The 20,459-nt window shown below is 39.3% G+C and overlaps 2 protein-coding genes across 2 annotated transcripts; one reads left to right on the top strand and one right to left on the bottom strand.

Annotated features, from left to right (window-relative positions):
- The first annotated feature begins 504 nt into the window (after positions 1-504).
- Positions 505-9,878, top strand: LOC138045934 (large ribosomal subunit protein uL15m-like). Its single transcript, XM_068892570.1, has 4 exons — positions 505-626; positions 3,888-4,045; positions 6,199-6,355; positions 8,133-9,878. The coding sequence occupies exons 1-4, from the start codon at positions 528-530 to the stop codon at positions 8,427-8,429; spliced, it is 711 nt and encodes a 236-aa protein (XP_068748671.1). The 5' UTR covers positions 505-527; the 3' UTR covers positions 8,430-9,878.
- A 2,602-nt stretch (positions 9,879-12,480) lies between these two features.
- On the bottom strand, positions 12,481-20,349 carry LOC138045935 (DNA-binding protein inhibitor ID-2-A-like). The gene is made up of 3 exons (XM_068892571.1): positions 20,112-20,349; positions 14,873-15,459; positions 12,481-13,780 (listed from the first exon to the last, which is right to left on the bottom strand). The coding sequence occupies exons 2-3, from the start codon at positions 15,244-15,246 to the stop codon at positions 13,762-13,764; spliced, it is 393 nt and encodes a 130-aa protein (XP_068748672.1). The 5' UTR covers positions 15,247-15,459; positions 20,112-20,349; the 3' UTR covers positions 12,481-13,761.
- Positions 20,350-20,459: the final 110 nt, after the last annotated feature.

The raw sequence follows: 20,459 nt of genomic DNA, 5'->3' as shown, positions 1-20,459 counted from the left end.
ATCTTGTAATTTTTGGATGAACGTAGTTAAGGAAAGAAGTAAAACTGTAGGATTTAAATAAAGTCTCATTCCAGAAATAAATAAATGAAAGATCCCGTATCCCGAGAACCCGCAAATAGGGCTTTCTTGTTTGCATTTGCAAATTTAGTAACATTAATAATGAGTTTTTACGACAGACAACTTCAAGTTGTATTACAGATGTATCTTTCTGGTAATCTCTCGCCATTTTCCGTAAGTGGACAATTTGAGTCAACTGTTGCATTCCACGGATACGCCTTTGGAGGCGTCTTGTTTCAGTTTACAGTGTCCCCGATTAGCGCTCCAGTGCTAGAACGACTAGGCACTCAAATAAAGCTCCTTTTCTTTCCTTTCTTTTTACCAAGCTATACCATAAGATTCCCACGCGGCAATCATATAAAACAGTTTTATGGCATTTTTGAAGTCTTGCAACGAAAGCGCATTTAGGACTGGGAACGAAAATGAAATCCAGAAAACCTAAGAGACCTGGGAACTAACAAAAAACCAACATGGCTTCTTGCCATGTCCGAAGCAACTTGGCTGCTCTAAGACAGCTTCCTCGCGTTGCTTTAAACAATATCAGAGATATACCAGAGGCTTTTACCAGGGTATGTATTGTTGCTTGTATAAAACGTTTTTTATTTTTATTTTAACTCTAAATTCTTAGCAAGAACTCGTACATGGGAATATATATTAGTATCGACTGGTCTTGTTTCATCTACATTGACGCACGGTCAGAAGACGGCAAGTACCATGTACAAAACACAGGTCACAGGTCATTGTTTTACCAACACAGAAAGTATCCTAAACATTTATAAAAGCTAACCTTAGGCCTAAAAACTTTTGTTTAAGTTAGACCTAAGGTTAGCTTTTATGAGTGTTTAGGATACCATTACAGAAAGTATCCTAAACATTCATAAAAGTTAACCTTAGGTCTAAACAAAAGTTTATGAATGTTTAGGATACTTTCTGTATTGGTAAAACAATGACCTGTGACCTTTGACCTGTGTTTTGTACCTGCCGGTCAGAAGAAGTCCCCGATTGTGTTTTAATAAGCCTATATGTAAGCTTACATGTATGTACGTAACAAATCAAGAAAAAGATATTCGAAAACATATGCTTGTGTAGCTCTCTCAAAGCTTGTTATTGTAGGAATAAGATTTTGTCTCCTAAGAATATAATAATTTTTAATTTTTCTCTAACAGTATGGTGTCCTTGGTCCGCGAGATCCTTGGTCCACGACTTTTCCGAACACGATGTTATACTTCCTTGTTAACTAAAATACCACCAAAAACAAATGTGTTCGGTGATTTCTTGATTATTCTTCTTTCACATGACAAAATTTCAGCTTTCCTGCTATGGGCGATTGTGCGAAATTCAAGTTTGTTGACGGGTGTGTTAATTTGTCTTCCTAGGAAGTCTTTACTTTTGTGGCTCCGTAACTTACATGGTCATGTTTACTTGGCTTGTGTAAACATAAAGCACAACGGGAACACATGTCTTTTTGTAGAACAGATTTACAGATAATATACTAATTTCTGCGGATGGGAACAAAATTTGCTGCAGAGTTTTGAACTTTTGTTTTATCAACTCATGCAGAATATCAACAATTTTGGAATAGGGGTCCTTAGTCCTTTGAATTTGGCCTTTGCGTCCTGTAACTGTTGAATCTTTTTTGGGAGCATTGTCAGCACTGTACATTGTAATCCTTATCTCGTCAAAATATTTGCTTACGTCCAGGACAGAAAGCAATGCCACAAGGTGTCCCATGATGCCTAAGCGTCAATTATGTCTTTACAACAGTAGAGTTAACATTAGTGGTCATGTTAGTTTAAAGTCCGGGTTTTGGTAACTGTTGTGTTTACTTGCGGAAGGAAGATAGGGCGATACATTCATCAGTTGTATTTCTAGTCAGAAGTGACGCTTAGGTCAAGGAAAAGGGTAATACATGTATGACACCATTACATAATGAAGTAATGAAAACTAGCCTATAAACAATAATATTAAAATATGATTTATCTAAGAATTAATATAAAGTACAGTTTTATATTTCTCCAAAAGGAAACTTGATGAATTTTGTTGTTTGTTTTTTTTGGCTCTGAAACCCAAATATCCAGCCAGAAGGACTTTGCGCCATTAGAATAAGCATATGGTGAGATTTTTTGCGCACCGACCAGAGGACACGCAAATTATTTTCACATTCACCACACCGGAAACGATTGAGAGTAAACAAAGACAAGGCGACAAAAGAAAGACAAAAGGAGAGCTCATTAACACTAATGAGCCTTTTTGCGTATGTGTTGATGCGCATCTGCGTTTTTTTGACGCGTTTACGCGTTTTGCGTATGTGCGTTTTTTGCATATATTTTGGTTCGCTTATCTCCGAGCTGCACTGTATATGAAAATAAAATAGAAAAACCTGAGATATAGAAAAGTGATTAACATCTTCATAGGATTCCAAAAAAAATTAATACGTTTATAAAGACTTCATCAGAATTTCTAAACTAGAGCTACTCTTACTTCAATTGGGAAATGAATTCCAAAACCCAAAAACCTAGTGGCTGATACTTGAGAAGTCCTAGCACCCTCTGATTCTCTTTTATACTTTTAACAAATTAAATTCAAAGACCCATATTTACTTTGTCTTTCACTAGAACGTATACATGTCAATATTTTCCGTTTATTGGGACACACCCCATTCAAACATTTGTAACTTAAGAAGCAGCTCTTTGTTCTCTTTAGCATCAGTAATAGTATTGATTCAGTTTATCCCATCAGACCAAATACTGTATTTGTTTTGTTTTTGGGATATGAACACATTGCTTGTCCAAAGACTTACTTGAAGCAGCAGGAGTGCCTTATGTTCAATAGGGCATCAATAATGGATAACTTTCATTTTAATACATGTACCTTCCTTTCCATTTAACATCTAGGTCCACTCAAAATCATGCTATAACATTCGCCGCTTACAGATTTTACTCTGTTTAACGCCAGATGATTTTACTCATCAATGGGGGCCCCCTTGGGGCTTAAAGGGTTAAATACTGTAGCTTAAGATGAATTCCTTGGCATCTTCACACAAATCATGCTATAACATTCCTTGTAGAATCAGGGCACAACTATTGTCATACAGGTAACTTTGTTCTGTCAGTTAAGTTTGGTATCTAGCCAAAGAGCGGTTTTCAATTGAGTGTTGAAAGTAATTAGTGAATTACTTCGGTTTTGCACTACTTCACTCAGTGATTGGTTCAAAGTTCTTGCGCCTTTCTTATTGACCAATCAGAAATGAAACCAAAACCAATAATTATTGTGGCTTGCACGTGCATGATTGTTTTCCCGGGCTTTGTGTCCGCTACATGTAATTGCTTTGAGTTTTGATTGGTTTACTGGATTGTCTCTGTCCTTTTTGATAGGCAAAAGTAATTATTTTGGTTTTGGTTTTGCAACACTCAGTTGAAATTCTCTCTATATGGGCAAGTGTTACTATTTGGCTTCAGAAGTGCTCTACCTCCAAACATACCGGTACATGTAAGGTATGTTAACAGTCATGTTGAGACGGTGACTGTCTGTGATTGAGGCTGGGTCATGCCATTTCCTGTGCACTTTCTTTTGGGGCTACAATACAAACAGGGTCACTGAAAATTGTGTCAAGGACAATGAGAATGTACCATACCATCCCCCCTGTAAACAATGTCTGGTCCTCTATACTTCTTTCTCTTAAATTATTTAGACTGTTTTGAGGCACTCTGGCGTGTACAGATGATCAAGGATTCATGGCTAATAGACTTTTTAACTCATAAAAATAATTCCAATTTTGGAAACTAAAATGTTGTTAATAACTAATGGTTCATTCCACTCACGCTCAACAGAAACATCGCAAAGGTCGTGGTCCAGGGTCAAAAAGGGGTAAAACATGTGGGCGTGGCCACAAAGGACAGGGTCAGAGAAACACAAAACCCAGACTTGGGTTTGAAGGAGGAAACACACCATTTTACCTATCAGTTCCAAAGCATGGTTTTAAAAATACGTAAGTGCAGTCTACATGTAGGAATGAAAGTGCCAGTTCAAAGGATGGATAGGCTATTCATTGGTTTTGTTTAAACTTAATTGGTTTTGACAGTCTTTACCTGCTGGATTGATTTTTGTAGATAGCACAGTACACCATTTGACCCACTCGTGCTGGTATGTTTGCATAGTTAAAGATCCAGGCAGAGACTGTCAGCTTAAAAATGAAGACGCACTGTAAAAGGGGGCGCTTCATGCACTGCTTTTGTTAGATTTCATTTAAGCACGACTGATTATTTATCCAAGATGGTGATCAACAAATGGCAACACGGAGACGGAAGCTCAAAAATATATTTCTAGCCAAAAAAAGGGACTGGGGATTACAAAAAAAGAACGACATAACATTTTTATGATATACATGTGTTACGGACACATTGCCATTATGGGCTTTTTTATTGAACAAATTATCATCAAGCTCTCGGTTGGGTCCACATTTGATTCATAAATAATTAATTTTGCATCTGCCTAAGGCACCACGCCTTTTATAGTGCATCATCGTGTTTAAGTGATACATGTACCTGATTTTGCTCTGGCTCTTTGATCACTTAGCAAGATTAATCTGTACTGTACCTGCTGATCACTTTTCAGCAATAAGAAATAAATTATTATCGTATGGACTGTATGACCCCATGCACTTTCGTTCTAAAACTATTGAGAAAATCCCATTATGAGGGCCGTACGCATTAGCACAAGAAGGGCCGGAAAAAGCCATACGGCCCTGTTGAGTACTGTTCTGCATGATGCGATTTTTGAGAATTTCTTTGTTTCTAGATAAACATCAACAAAAACATATTAGATGATTTTCTGTGCAAATAATTATTTGTAACTTTTTTTGTCCAAACTTCATCCTCTGAGTTCTCATGTAGTATTAAGAGCCCATACTACCACTTGTGTCCATCCTTGAAGCATGACGAATTTTGCCTGAAGTTTTACTTTTCAAACAAACTGTTTGGCCGGTTATGTATCACTTTTAACCAATGAAATGTTGGCGGTTATGTCATGAAATTGACAAAGTTTTTGACGGCATACCAGCATGTTTTGTTCATGTGCTCTCAAAGTTTTCAGGTTTCATTGGTCAAAAGTGAGACACGACCGGATAAACCATTAAAATTTGAAAAGTAAAACTTCGCTAAAAATTCGTCAGACTTCAAGGATGGACGCAAATGGTAGTAATAATAATATGCTTATTGACTGACTTTACATGTAGGTTGGAACCAGGCAGGAAAGTATTGGAGCCTTGGTTATTTTCGCCCGGACCGAACGTGTTGTAGTTTCGTTTGTCTTATATACATTAGGGCCGTTTATACAAGAGGAAATAAGCCATACAGTACGATGCGAACACCCCGTATAAATGGTGCAAAATCTACGTTCACAGCTTTCTGAAGCCGCCGCTTATCCGTATCATGTACGCCACATATAAACGGCCCTATTATCATAATCTGAAACAAAAGAAGGTAAAAAATAAACTAGTTTATTCAAGGAAAAATTCTAAGTCCATACAACATACACCATGACCTTGGGCCAAACATTTTTCTGTCCGGCCCTCCCACTCAGTCAATAGGTTCATAGGATTCACTGAGGTTGCTTTTGAGCCATGAGCATGCAATGTGCATTTTCGATGGGTGTCATCTTGCTATGGTAAGCCATTCTTTTCACTATTGAACACATTTTTTTAAGCAATAATGTTGTTGTTTCATGTGATACCACCTGTGTGTTTTAATTTGCTGAGAACATTCTTTTATCAAAAATTAAATACTCGGCTATAATTAAGTATTATTGTGAATACATATAATTAACTGATAATTAATGCTAACAACAGCAAATGTGCAGCTGTTTTAGCTGCTTCCTATATGTTTTTACTTGTGTTGTAATTGTTGTATTTGTGACGAAATAAAGGAAAAAAATATATATATATAAGCCGAAACCCCTTCTACGGCTTAAAATTTGCCCAAATTGAGGGTGGATATGTGTAAAAATCGCTCGGCTTATAGCTGAATAGGCACAGTAAATGTCAACCCTTCTAAACAGGATGGTTTCTTGAAATTAATATCAAATACTGATTTTGTCATTGTATTATTTTCATGCCACTAACTTCTAAATTTTTGTTCTTCTCAGAAAACAAAAAGTTTATTCACCTTTGAACTTAAACCGGTTGCAGTTCTTTATTGATAGTGGACGCCTCAATCCCAAGGAACCCATCAACATGTATCATCTTTGGAGATCTGGAGCAGTTGGTGGAAAAATTAAGGATGGAGTAAAGCTGCTGGGAACGGTAAGGTCTTCTTGCATGATTTCATCATTAATAATTTGGGCATGTTAGGCTGGGATACAGCGAGGAGCGTCTTTCTATTAATTTTTAGGAAAAACTTGCCCATACTGTAAGTAAAAGTGGGCATTGCTTGTGTGGATAGCTTAACTGCCAACATGATGGACATGTGATTGTGTGACCATTTGCATACACCTTCAATATTGTCTTTCATTTATAAGTGCTATTACAGACTACTTTCCAAAATATTGACGACCTTTCCATTCCTTTGTATTTATGTTAATTTGGACCTACATGTACTGCCCTCACTTTGGAACAAATATTCTTTTTAATTTTCCTGTTGTAAAGAGCCTAGAAAGGCTTACATCGAATTGAAATAAACGAATATTAATTTTTATGTGGCCGCCATTACAATGTATGAAAGAGGTCTATTTAAGAAATAGAGGACATTTTCCGAGTTTCCATAGCCTCATCTAAACACGAGGGGGAGTTGGGAGAATTTGAGACAGTTGTGCAAACCCGAGACGCATAACTGTCTAGAATTCTCCCAACTCCCCCGAGTGTTTAGATGAGGCTATGGAAACATGGAAAAAAGTCCTCTATTGCTTTTATAAAATATTTATCATGGATAACTCGACAAATGAAGGAAAATGCTGCTTTTTCTACTTCTAGATTGAAACAAATTTTCTTGATACCAGCTCATATTTCCTACCAGCCAATCAAAATGTGCATCTGACAACACATAACCAATCAAAATTCGTGTGATGTCACAGCCGTGTTTCCATGCTCCCATCTAAACACAGCTATTGACCAATGAGAGTGCACGTACTATCCTAATTACTTTATAATATCACATGCATTTTGGACATTATATTAAGGATGATTGTTGATAAATCACACTCTTTTATGCTTGTACATGTACATCTAGATTATCAAATCAGAAACCGAAAATGGCGTTTTTTTGTGACATATTAGATAATAAGTGTACACACAAAAAGATGTGGGCAGGCCACAGTTTTGGGATCCTTTCTGTGAGATCGTCAAAAAGGCCGCATAATCAAATAACACGTTTACTTGAGCGAGGAATTGTGGTGAAATTACTGATATTGTAAATTCATCAACGGTACAGTAAGCCTTGACTCGGAAATTGGAAGTTGGATTCCAATCTACTGTGATTGGAAGTTAGATGCCAGTCAATGTATAGCCTGCTTAGCAAGCGTTTCCGTCGAAGACTTTTAATGTTTTGGCCGCGCGAAAATTGGGGCGAGACAAAAAAGAAACTTCGCTTCTTCTCCCCCCCCCCCCCCTCCCCTCCTCTCCCCCCTCCAATGTCTTTTTTTTGTGTGCTCTCCATATTCTCGCGCTGCCAGAAAAATGAATTCCCTTCTCTCCTACTGGAAATGCTTGCTACTCATGCTAGTCAATGTACAATACTTCGATTGGAAGTTGGATTCCAGTCTGTCGGCTTGGGTTGGAAGAAGTGATCATTAGTGTCTGATCCAAAATTTGCATAAGCATAGTTTTTGTTTTCTCTTTGGACCATTGTAAGTCCCAAGAGAAACTGGAAACAATGCTTATGCAAAATTTGGGGGGACAAACAAAGAGTATTATGGTATTTTCCGAAGTGGCCTATTGACGCTTTGTCTCCCGTCCCATTCCCCTATCGCTTTTTCCAGCAAAACTTAGCCGATGTTTCCTAGGTTTTAATCACTTAAAGGTGTAACAGTTCGTACAAGTACACAGAATACCTCCTGATTCACGTTCTTTTCTCATTCTATGGCAGGGAAAGTCCTGGTTTCAGGCAAACATTGACATTGAAGTCAGCAGAGCGTCCAAAACCGCAATACAGGCCATAGAAAGGCAGGGAGGGAAGATAACGTGTGCTCATTACAACAAATTGGGACTTCGCGTCCTTTTAAAGCCGGAGAAATTTGAAGGCCGACCAATTCCAAGACGAGCTCGCCCACCCAATGATCTGATAAAATATTATACAGATCCAGCCAACAGAGGATATTTAGCGGACCCTGTAGAACTTGAAAAGGCTAAAGATGCGAACAGTCTCGCTAGCGAGGTGGATTGATTTTTTTTTTTTTTTTTTCGGGGGTTTGGGTGTGGGAAAGTAAGTGAAACTGTGGATAAATGTGTTTATAATTGAACATTCCTCGGAGTAGCTTTTTATGGCAAATGAAACAAAATAATTATGGAACAAACACAACAAATCCCAACTGGCGGGTAGCACCCAAACCACTCGGCCACCTTGCTTCCCAACAAATGGAGTTGGAATGTGCAAGAAAGAAAAATCTCGGAAAAGTTTCTCTATCGTTTCCCCAATCCCCAAAAGCAAAATTATTTTTGCTGGGGCCCTCCTATGGGTTCTACTTTAAATAGAGAAAAAAGGAACACAGTCAATTTGAACTAGGCAAAACAAAAACAAAAACAAGACATCATGTGGAACAAGCGAGCTGAAATTAATTTGAGGGATCATAAAGAAGGGAACAGGATGGAAATTCATATCAAGACCAAATATACATTAAAATTTGGTTTTATCAACGGAGTTGATAATGTAAATTGGCCACCGTACAGAGATTCTAAAAGCTGACGTTTCGAGCGTTAGCCCTTCGTCAGAGCGAATCGAGGAATTTTCCTTCCATTCCTCGATTCGCTCTGACGAAGGGCTAACGCTCGAAACGTCAGCGTTTAGATTCTCTATACGGTGGTCAATTTACATTATCAACTCCGTTGATAAAACCAAATTTTTGTATACTACTTCCCCACCGACGCAGCACCACAGTTTCTTTAGAAACTACCCCCTTCAAATACACATAAGACTGTCTCCAAGGGAACAAGAACACAGTGTTTCGGAGCCTACGTCACGTACTACATGCGACCTCTTGAACGCATTGTACTAATTGTACTATCTTTTAGAACCAGCACTAACCAACTACTTCCCTTTTCTCAACCATTGACACTTAAGTCGCGGGTGAGGTGTCAATCTGGTTTTGTACTTACCAACACAATGTTCTTAGAATAATGAAACCGACAAATGGTCGTGATTCCCTTGCTCGCCAAACGAATTACTTGTTGGATACGGGAATAAAACTGTGGCGGTACCTCTGGACACTTCTCTCTGAGCGCTGTACCATGACTTGCGTTTTTGTCCGAATATTTTTACCCGCGGCTGACTTTAATGCTTGTCTTTCAATATCTTTCGGTATCTTTGATACCTTTAGGGCATGCTGTACTGGAGATATCCTTGAGGTCACCTATTGTTGATAGTGTGCCAACCAGAGCCCTTTTGGCTGCCCAAATACCCTTTAGGGATTCTTTTGTTTCAATGGTTGGCACATCTCCTTCCTATCTTTACATCTTTGCCTTTTCGCTTCCTTTCATTACCCTACTTAAGAATTTTAACTGGGGAATAAACTTACAAAAATAAGAAATATAAATAAACACAAGATACTCGATATCTTTAAGTTGCGCTATTCAGTTTGAAAACTGCAAGGTGGCTAAATAAACTATTGTACATGTATCTCTATCTTTTCGTCGGAGATAAGACGGTAGAACTAAGCATTGTTACATTTGCACGCAATTTACAATTGCACTGAAAACAATCTCAAAAGCCCAAGTGATGTCTGCGTTGCATGGCTTATATAGGCGAGGCTACAATAGCATTCTACGCCAAACCAGAGATTTTAAACGCATAACTTTGAAGGGCATATTTCTTTGGTCCAAGGTGACCTTCCAGACCCTTAGAGCGGTGATGTCCTCGCTGCAGTACTTTTTTTTTAAGGGCCGATTTACACGGTGCGATTTTTGTCGCATGAAACAAGCTTACGGCAGGCCTACGACATGACTTACGATTGTTGCAGCGTTTTAAAACGTTTTAAAATGCTACGACATTTTTCTGACGTACACGCCAATCGTAAGTCATGTCGTAGCCCTGTCGCAAGCTTCTCGCGTGCGACAAAAATCGTACCGCGTAAATTGGCCCTAACAGAGCATGCACAATTCGTGCTTATGTGACGTTCCGTCACATTACACCTCACGAATTGCTAGAAGCGCCCTGTTAGCTGTTAACCGTTGCAAAATGTATAAAGGAGAGAGTTGCTTTACTCGCGAATACTAAAACTACGGTCAAAGAAAACTTGACTGGCTTCAGCACATAGTGAGAGCAAAATTGAAAATCGAGGTAAGAATGGATTTGTTGCAATCGCTTGTATTGTGACACAGCGGGCTTGTTGTACTGCACAGGAGTTTAACTATGTAAGCACATGCGTGATATGCGAAACTTTTCTGGTTCAAAGTACACTTAGTCGTCCTTAGCGCTCAATAGCAAGTACCATATGTGGAAATAAACAATAGACGTCCAAACAACACCTAAGAATTGTTTGTGCTCTGTATGTGGGCTTGCATGAATTATTTAAGAAATGAGGACTTTTTTCCGTGTTTACATAGCCTCATCTAAACACGAGGGGGAGTTGGCAGAATTCGAGACAGTTATGCGTCTCGGGTTTGCATAACTGTCGAGAATCCTCCCAAATCCCCAAGTGTTTAGATGAGGCTATGTAAACACGGGAAAAAAGTCGTCTATTGGTTTTATAAAATATTTCTCTAAAATGCTTCGACAAATGAATAGCGTGGCAGGCGCATTGTTGTTGTGATACGAATTATCGGTAGACATCTCGGATAGCGAGACTAACAGAGGCCTGAGGCGAGTCAAGAAAATTGCACTCGGTGAGAGGAGGACAGTATGAAATGGTAGTGGGGGATGGGGAAGGGGAGAGAAATACCTCTCTCCCCTCTCCGCCCCTTTTTTCCCCCCCCCCCCCCCCCGCCCCTCGTCCCAATCCTCTACCGGCTGTGTGTTTTCAAAATGGCGGCCCATTACAAACAAGCGTACGCCTACCAGCCAATCAAAACGCGCGTCTGACAACACATAACCAATTAAAATTCGTGCGGTGTCACAGCCGCGTTTATATACTCTCATCTACACACAGCTGTTTACCAATGAGAGCGCGCGTACTATCCAAGGCTCTGGTAAACTCTGTGTAGGAGAACATGCGCTGTAGGGTTCTTATAGCCAAAAATTGGCTATTTGAACTTACGGTACCTGCTCACTCCGTCGTGCGAACATGAATGCACCAATTAGAGACGCTTTTGATTTTTTTTCACAAAAATTGCACTCGACCACAGCACTGCTCTAACAACTGAGCTATCAAGCCATTTGGGAGTTCGTCAGTCGCGACTGTTGTACTGTTTCTTGTTCGAGGTGAATAAATGTTAGTCACTGTTTAGTTGAATGTATAAAAGACGTGTATTTTGAACTGCAATTGCAATGACTCTTATCGAGAAATGATCATCGCTGTTGAAAGCCACTCGAGCAGTTGCAGCATTGTACATATGGGTTATTGACCAAGCGTGAGGTCAAGATGGCTGGATATTGGCCAAGATCTTTTTTTGCGTGTCGTCCAGGTCCATAAACACGCAAAAAAAGAACGAAGCCAATATCCAGCTATCTTGACGGAACAAGCTTGGTCAATAAAGGATTTATTATATGGGATAAAACACCAAAAAAATGGTCTTTGATCTTTCGAGACCAAGAGAGAAATCCCGAGCGGTCAAAATAGCTTTATCTTGCCCGCTGGGGTAGCCAATCACAGCACGGGATTTGGTTCATCTTGCCCGCTCACGGTGCGTTCACCGGAACCGGGGCCCACCCAGATTATGAAAACCAATCAGAGGGCAGAACCGAAACAATAGATTCCAACATTTTCAGATCCAGATCCAGTTCGTTGACCGGTGATGCTCATGCGACTATGGGGTCGATTGGTTTTCATAATCTGGGTGACCCCATTTCAGTGAACGCACTGTAACTGACCAGTTCCTTGCAGCCCGTAACTAAGTAATTCCTTAAGATTATTCCCTGTGGAAAAAGACTGATCTGTAATTAAAAATCTACTTTAAGGTGTCCGTACCTTGCATTTCTCACAGCAGTGTTGATCACTCAGCGGTACATTCAACATGTGGATATCTCTCATATCACACGCCATTAAAGTTATTATCATTCAAAAACTGGTTTTTTCCCCCTTAATTTTCGTATTTCACGCAGGTGATCATAGCGAAAGTGCCACTTTTAGAAATCGTTCTTTATTAACACACTACTGAAAGAAATAGATCGGAAAACGTTCCAAAATCTAACAGTTTCCAAGAACGTCCTTTCTTTGGGTCCGTCTCGTTTTCCCTCAATGGAACAAAAGATCTTTTATTTTCGAGACAGGTCGCTGATTTGTCTTAAATTTTCTTCCTTCCTCACTGGCAATCATGATGAAAGACAAGGCAAAACTACACAGTTGAGATCACAGCAAGAACTATCAAGACAAAGTAATGCTTTCAAAGGAAAGGAATGTAGATTGTTTTCATCTGTTTTTCATCAAAAAAGGAAACGATTTTCAGATGCGCACAGAGACAAAAAAAGCAGAAGACTCACGAGATTTTGCTTTGAAAAAAAAGGCGCTCTTCTAGAACTTGAAAAATTGATTATTAATGGTAATTGTTTAATAACCCGGTTGTTACGGGAAATTAAAAAGCCATTAGAAGGCGTGCCGACAGAGTTTTAAAAAACATCAATCGACTGAAAAACATGCCTGACAAAGAATTTGCCGTGAAGAGAAGAACACTTAGTCCGATTTTCATGCCACTAGGATTACCAGTTTTATAGAGATAAGTTTAACGTTTTTCCATCGCGAAACTGTGTTGGCGTGTGCGAATGTTTCTTGTAAAAATACCAAGCTTTTAAAGCCTCTAAATAAACGGAAAGAATGGAAATTACTTTCCCAGATGTTGCAGAGCTGCCTCAATATGGAAAACAACTTTCTTCAAAAAGCAGCAAGAATGTATGGATTTGAAAAGATTCGAATTGTATGCAGATTTCCAGTAGTTCACACAGCACAATTTTGGGTTGAAGCGAAACATTCTATGACAAGAAAATTGTAAAGAAGAAGGCTTAAAACTGACACATTGAACGTGTTTGGTTATGTTTGAACACAGTGACAGACATCAAATCAGTCGTATGCAAAAACCATCATTCACTTGCAAAACAAAGAAGGCTGCTCTTCACACGAAATTCTTTGTCAACCAAATGAACATTGATCGATTTGAGCAACTGCAGCCGCTATATTTTTACACAAAAAGGCGTGATATCCGCTTTTCTTTCCTATTCATAATACATTCTATGGGTTTAGAAATATTTAGCTACTATCGTTCCGGCAGAAAAAATCCTTTAGTTTGGAGTTGTCACATAATTCAGCCTCTTGCTATCCAAATAAACATTCCAACATCCGGAAAATTAGCCGGGAATCGCTTTACACTACTTCCCCAGCTTTTTTCATTCTTTTGAAATCTTTCTGTCATCTTCAAGGCTTCTCAGCGTCCCTGCAAAAACAACAAAACATGCGATTATGTTAATAATTCAGTCTCCGTTGGTTCTCGAAGTCTAAATGACATGTCAATCCTGTTTAGGAATCTTGAAAAGGCACAACTTTCTTCTAGGAAAACTTGAAACATCTGTTAAGCATTTTGAAAGAGACGTGGTTTTCCTCAATATGCCTTTTACATTTTGACGTTAACGAGAAGTGTATGCCCACTTGAAAATCATATGGAACGGTATGTCCTTTGTGGAGACAGATTATGATCATCTCGTGTTTGTTGCCTGCTCTTTCAATCCGGCGAGTTTATATAGAAAGGTGAACACGAGCATGTAACATTCTGTTTTGAACCATATACGAGGGATTGGTAATTATAGACGCCAGAGTTAATCTGAGATTAATGCCTTTGCGGTTTTAAGCTTTGCAGTCTGGCACAGGCCGGCCGCTGGTATTCTATGCCGAAAATCATAAGTTTCTTAAACTGTGAATTTAAACAAATCTAGCAGGTCCACCAACCAAGTATTTTATTAGCGAGATGAAGGCATTGCCAGAGTTCAATATTTTACGTCCACTTTTGCGCAAAAGTGGACGCATATTAGAGAAGAGATAGTCGAAATCTTTTGGGAGATCTTTTCGATTTGATTTGTCTGTTCTGCCAATAGGTCTGCTGGAAAATGTCTTCGGATTAGACTGGTCCTTGTCGAGTCAGTAAATCTTCTTAAAAATTTGTTTTGAAGTCTTGAGTCTGTCCGAATGAAAACCGCGCAATCTGCGACCACGGTAAACTGTTACACTTTCTTCGGTCTTAAGGAAATCGAAGGGAAATATATGCTTATCTAGCGCCTGATAGTTCTGTAATCAATCTCTTGAAGGCATTACCCGTTATGACAATGATGATGTTGCATTTTAGGCAGTTTTGAAATGTGCATGGTGTTTATTTCTACTCGAGTCTTTAGATATTCATAACATGTTCTTTTCTTTTGTAAATAAGAAAATCTTATCCTGTAGAATCACTGAACCTTGTTCCCCTAACAATTAACGTGAACGGTAACGCAACGCAATGCACAAACATGATCTACAGTTGTAAAGACAAACCTACCTTGCTATTTCACGGTTGTAGGAAATTGTACTAAGCGGAACTCTGGGCTCCCTGTTAGCAGAGAGTTCTTCCATCACAATGTTGTTTGCAGACTGTAAATCTGGCAACTCCAAAGCTGATTCAAGGTCCTGGATATAGTCGATAACATGCTGTAATATCTCCACTTTGCTCATTCGTCTGTTGTTCGGGATATCGGGGACCATTGCTCGGAGCCTCTCGTAGCAATCACTCATGTTGTAGATGCATCCGTGCTCGAGAAGAGAAGACCTAGAACCCCGTTCGCGAACTCTCGGAACGCTTGACGAAGAGATCACTGAAGTGTTCAGTAAGTCCTCTTTGTCGATTGCGCGAGACTTCACGTAATCAGGCTTCATGATTTGATGCTCGCTCGTGAAAACCGTCTGGCCAACGCAGTCACAGATGTGTGTGTAGTAATGCGCCTCTACAGAGCACTAAAGCTATTTACCTGGGCGGAATTGAGGCTGCTGTGTTTTGTCCGGCTTCGCGGGTTGGTAACTTGCAGCTGTGTAAACTTGGTGACAAATTTAAACCAATCCCTGCCCAGCCGGGTGAGGTCTGGCATATAGCTGTGAGAAATCAAAACAAGAGCTAAAGAGCATGCCAAAACAGCCAATTACAGAGCTAAATCTCTTAGTTCCAGTAAAAAAAAAAAAGGCAACAAAATGAGAATATCTCAGAGTTCAATTATCAATTGCATAAATGTTTCAACCTCACACGGGTTGAATTTAGCAAACGAAGAGGTTCATTTAAGAATTTGCTTTATTGAATGGTACAATAACACAACTGTTATCTTATCGAAATAGCATTTCTCAAGTGACCGTTCAGTGTTTTAAGGCAACTTTATTCATTCAAACACGCCTCTAAGGCGTTTTATAACAGCCCTCCTGCACCGCCCTTAAATCACGTTTCTTGCATAATTTTACCAAAATTTTGATTCGCAAACTGACTAGAATTAAATATCGCAACCCATGCAATTCCAAACATTGAACGATTACACTGCTAGCTGATTTGGTAGATCGTTCGTTTTCTAGTGTCTCCAATTGAACATCGATTTCGTGAGGCATGTACCTTAGAATTTTTTCAGTTTTGTTCGTAAGTCAGAATATTTTAGACGAAAAACTGACGGTTCTCTTAGTAAACAATTACAGGAAACCTCGATTGGAGAGTTAATTTTACACGAAAACGGCGGGGCAAAATCGTTCAAAGTCTCAAAAACTCACGTTTCATTTTATATCTAAACATCTGTTTTAGTTTTGTCTTGAAGACCTGCTGTATCCATTTCACTTCTTTCCTACATCTGTTATTTTCTCTCCTTAGTTCCCTTTGACAGATTACGATGACGGAAATGCTCTTATTGCTTAAGTTGAAACTTCCACTGAACAAAAAACAACGCCGGCTCAGTGACAGAGACGTACAATCTTCTGTTTTCAAGAGAGAAGGAGACAGTCCATTTGCTGAAGTCATTGCCGCCTGCTATTAAGAAAACAGAGTCTGTGTTTGAAAAGGCCAACATTCCAACCACAGACTTAACTAAGTTGCCTTTTGACGCAAAAACAGATTTCATTAATCTTACTTTTAAAATTGGGACACAATATGTCCCGTTGAAAAGTAAATGTTATCTTTGCAATAAGTCTAGTCACACGACCTCTCAAACTAAAAACGACATAAAACATGCTCTTAACTGAAGTTGTAACCCAGTCGTCGGGTGTCATTCCTTTTTCAGCTCCTTTGTAAATCGGATGCCATTGCTAAAGAAATTTGGCATCAAAATTATGAAAAAGTAAACAAACAAGGATTTGGGTGGGGACTTTTACCACTGTATCACGCGCAGAGTCGGATGTTTTGAACAGTCCGTAGAAGAGATTAGGAAACCAAGAAGCAAAACGAAACTATTGAGTTCGACTTATTCCATGCTCTCTTAATTTGCTATTGTTGTTTCAACCCACCGGTTGTGTGTCCGGCTGATTGGGTCACTAGCCGTATAAGAGATAGGGATTTTAGGAAAAAACGCCGGACAAGCCTGGCGAGTATCCAGGGTCTGTAGATAGTTGAGGATAAAAAGCTGCGTTTGTGATGAAATTAGGAAATGGCCAGGCCGTCTAGAATTCTTATGAGGATGATAGACTATACACACTTCTACACATTTTCCTTGCAACACAAAGAAAATTCATTCCAGCTGTAAATTTGAAGTATTCCGCTAAACGTAACACTCATAAGTTAAAACAAAACCCTTCTTTTCTAAACCTAAGCATACAACTGAACATGCTTACCAGGAAGTGAATCTTGCTCTGAAGCCGTCATATGATAACATCGCAGGAAGTTGTACCAAAGGTAAATTCCCGCTAGGTTTAATTCTTCCGACGAAACTCGATCGTATTTCCTTCAGATTCACAATGGGGTCTTAGCCACCTTCAAAACCAGTAACAAAGATCACTACAGGAAAGTAATGCTCAGCAGCTTTCATTCAAGTGGTCACACGTTTAATAAATGTGGAAATGATCGTATCCTCGCACTTATCTGAACAATCTTATAGACACCTGAGAAAATTCAGGTGGAACGGGACTCGAACCCGAGACCTCTGCAATGCCGGTGCAATGCTCTACCTACCCTGCGAATACAGCCGCCTCTTATCGCTCCCGGCCGCTAGGAGCGACAGCTATGCTCTACCGATACACACTTGCATATGGAGCAGGTCGATTTGTTGGGCTCGTTTGTTCCCGTGAAAGGACTCGATGAAAGAAAGAAATGTATGTTGTACATTTCGTCTATGACCCACACTTCAATTTATATAAATTTCGTTCATTCAATTTAAAATTCTATTTGAAATTTGAGCGTCGAAAACGCAGCTTTGCAGCCTGGAAACAGGCCTTTTAATTCTTGAGAAGCAGAAAGTGGGGGTGGGGGATTTCTTTTTAGTCTGATACTTTTTCTTGAGTTAACATATAACATTTCTTTCAGTACAAGATTTTCTTAGCTTGGTAATTTATTGCCGAACCGATCTGCAACTGTCATGAGGCAAAGCACAACAGGATGGAAACGGCAGAAAATTTCTCTTGGAGAGACCTATTGTAGCAAGATGGATTCAGATTGTTTAAGGCCCCACGCTCTGCTGATCATGATCATGCGCAAATTCCACGTCCACCCACCGCAATCTCTCTCTCGCACCTCAAACAATAAACAGCCCATGGGAGAAAACATTTAAGTACAACCGTCGGATGAAATCCTGGCACAATTTGGCATCAGTTCATTGAAGCAGGTGAGGAAACATGACCCAAACCAGTTGACTTTGAGGTTATTCTAGAGCTTTTTGAATGAAAACAGTTGTGACAATTTGAAAGCACGTCCTGTTTATTTTCACCAGCGAGTGTCGTGACTTTTCCCACGGCGGTAGTAATGTGTTTGAGTTTGACCTAAATTGTTGATGATTATTTTCCTTCGTATTGGAAATGACCGTCTAGTAACTAAATTTGAACGCACTGCTATCTTTCCGACTTCATTTGCAGCTCAATTTGTGCGAGTCAGATGCACGCTAGCCTAACATGCCTGGACTGTTTTGAGGAGATTACTAATCGAAGAACTTACGTCTGACATTTGATTTTCACAGCTGCTTTGGCTGTCCCCAAGTTCACGCCTCCTCTCAAAAAGTAAATCTTCAAGGTCATGCTAGCAAAGATCTGAAAATATTGAAACTTGGATTGGACTTAACAACCAAACTGTGGACGGCAGCTTCAAACTTTTTTTAGCTAACGGAGTAAGCTTATCTCTTTTGTCTTTGTATCTTTTGTCATCAGTACCTTAGTCTAGTCCTCTTGCTCTTCAAGTTTAAAAAGAATGATTACTCAGTTCATAAAATCGAAGGAAAATTTTGCCGACTTCATTGTTTTCGATGTTCTCATCATTAGCATACACATTTGCTTCTAAAGGGCGCCTTGCTACACTCAAATTACTCTCGAAAGTTCAAAGAACTCGACAAACTGTAACCTTAATCTTTCCAATTTAAAGCCCTAATGTTTTGATAATCAGCGACTAATATTAGCGGTCAGTGATTAATGACAAATCGTTTTCTGGCAAAAGCGCTGATAGTCTTTGAGGATCCTATACATTCCTTGCAAAATTTGGGACTCACAATTTCGCTATTGCAAACGAGCCAGCCGCGCGAAGATGTTAGGCTGTCGAGGCGGCAGCAGCCTGATTCCACTCGAAATTGTTCTGGTGGCATTTTTTTTAAAATTGCTCTTCAGTTTGCAATCTGTATATAATTTAATGTAAATTTGGAGCTTGAGTGCTTCCGGTGAACGGGAAATCCATTGTAACTATTTTGTCACTTCATTTCAACAACTACGCTTGTTAAACAATTTCTGATTATTTTGTTTGTCTCAAACTACACGTTGCACGCATTAAGTTCAGCTTTTCAATCGATAAATGGCTCAAAATTTGGCTTTGGTAAATACGGAGGCGCAAAACGCTCCTGCCAGCGCTTCTCTTGCAAGTTTGTGACGTAGGATATGGGGAAGAGAAATGTGAAGTATGAGTTGACATCCTGCGTCTTTCTGAAAGAGGGTTTGTTGGAGTTTTGAACTGAAAAGGCTCCACTCCGCTCATGATAAAATAAATATCTCGATAATCTCCACAGAATTACAAGCTTTGTCTTTATTATTATTGTCCATCATACGTCACAACTGTGTTAGAAGCTGCTGACCCATAAATGACGCCCACGGTTCCAGGGGCGAAAAAGCAATTTCAAACTCATATTTCTCTTAAGTAAAAGCAATTGGTGCAAATAATGTGGTGAATCCTATCCTTTAATACATGGTCTTTCATACGGAATTGAGTTGATTTTTAAATTCAGATAAATCCCCCCCCCCCCCCTCCCCCAAAAATATGAACGATTCCGGGTAGAGCTGACACTCAAACAGTCGGTACGTAACAAAATCAGAAAATGACTGCTATTGACGACTTTCATTTGCAAAGTGAAATGACTAGGGCTATGCTACGAATTTTGTCGTGTTTTAACGGTCTTATGTCGTTCGATTTTCTTTTTTTCCTCGCCGCAGCGCCATCTATAGTTCACGTGAAAAATGTCGTACAGGAAGTTGTCCTTTTTTCTCTTTCTTTATTTCATTAATCACATCCTCTCCTCTTAATACTAAATCGAGAATTGTAGAAGGCTAAAACTCCTTTTTAAAACCATTTGATTAAATTTCAAAAAGGAACTTACCTTCTGTTACTTCCGCTTCACTGACCTTGTCAATCACACTCCGGCTAAAGAAGTCGCTTATTGATCTCTGGGGCATTTAATAGAGTGTTTTCGCTCATATGACTAGCAGCCATATTTGCATACTAACACAAAAGGAAGAATTTTCATAAGAATAGAGTTCAATACCCAAAAGAATATTTCGTTCCTCCAACATGGCCGCTGTTTCTTAGTTTCACTCCTCTAACATGGCCGCCGTGACGTCATGTGAAATACTCCACAGGCCATTTTCGAAATATATTCAGCTTGATAGTGAGGCAGAGAGGACAAAAACAATAGAAGCAAGTTGCAATGAATGTGAAATATATTAGC

This window comes from Montipora capricornis, chromosome 4 (assembly GCF_036669925.1).
Source record: "Montipora capricornis isolate CH-2021 chromosome 4, ASM3666992v2, whole genome shotgun sequence".
NCBI lineage: Eukaryota > Metazoa > Cnidaria > Anthozoa > Scleractinia > Acroporidae > Montipora > Montipora capricornis.
The sequence above is the reverse complement of the archived record's forward strand: the minus strand, read 5'-3'. Positions and strand labels throughout refer to the sequence as shown.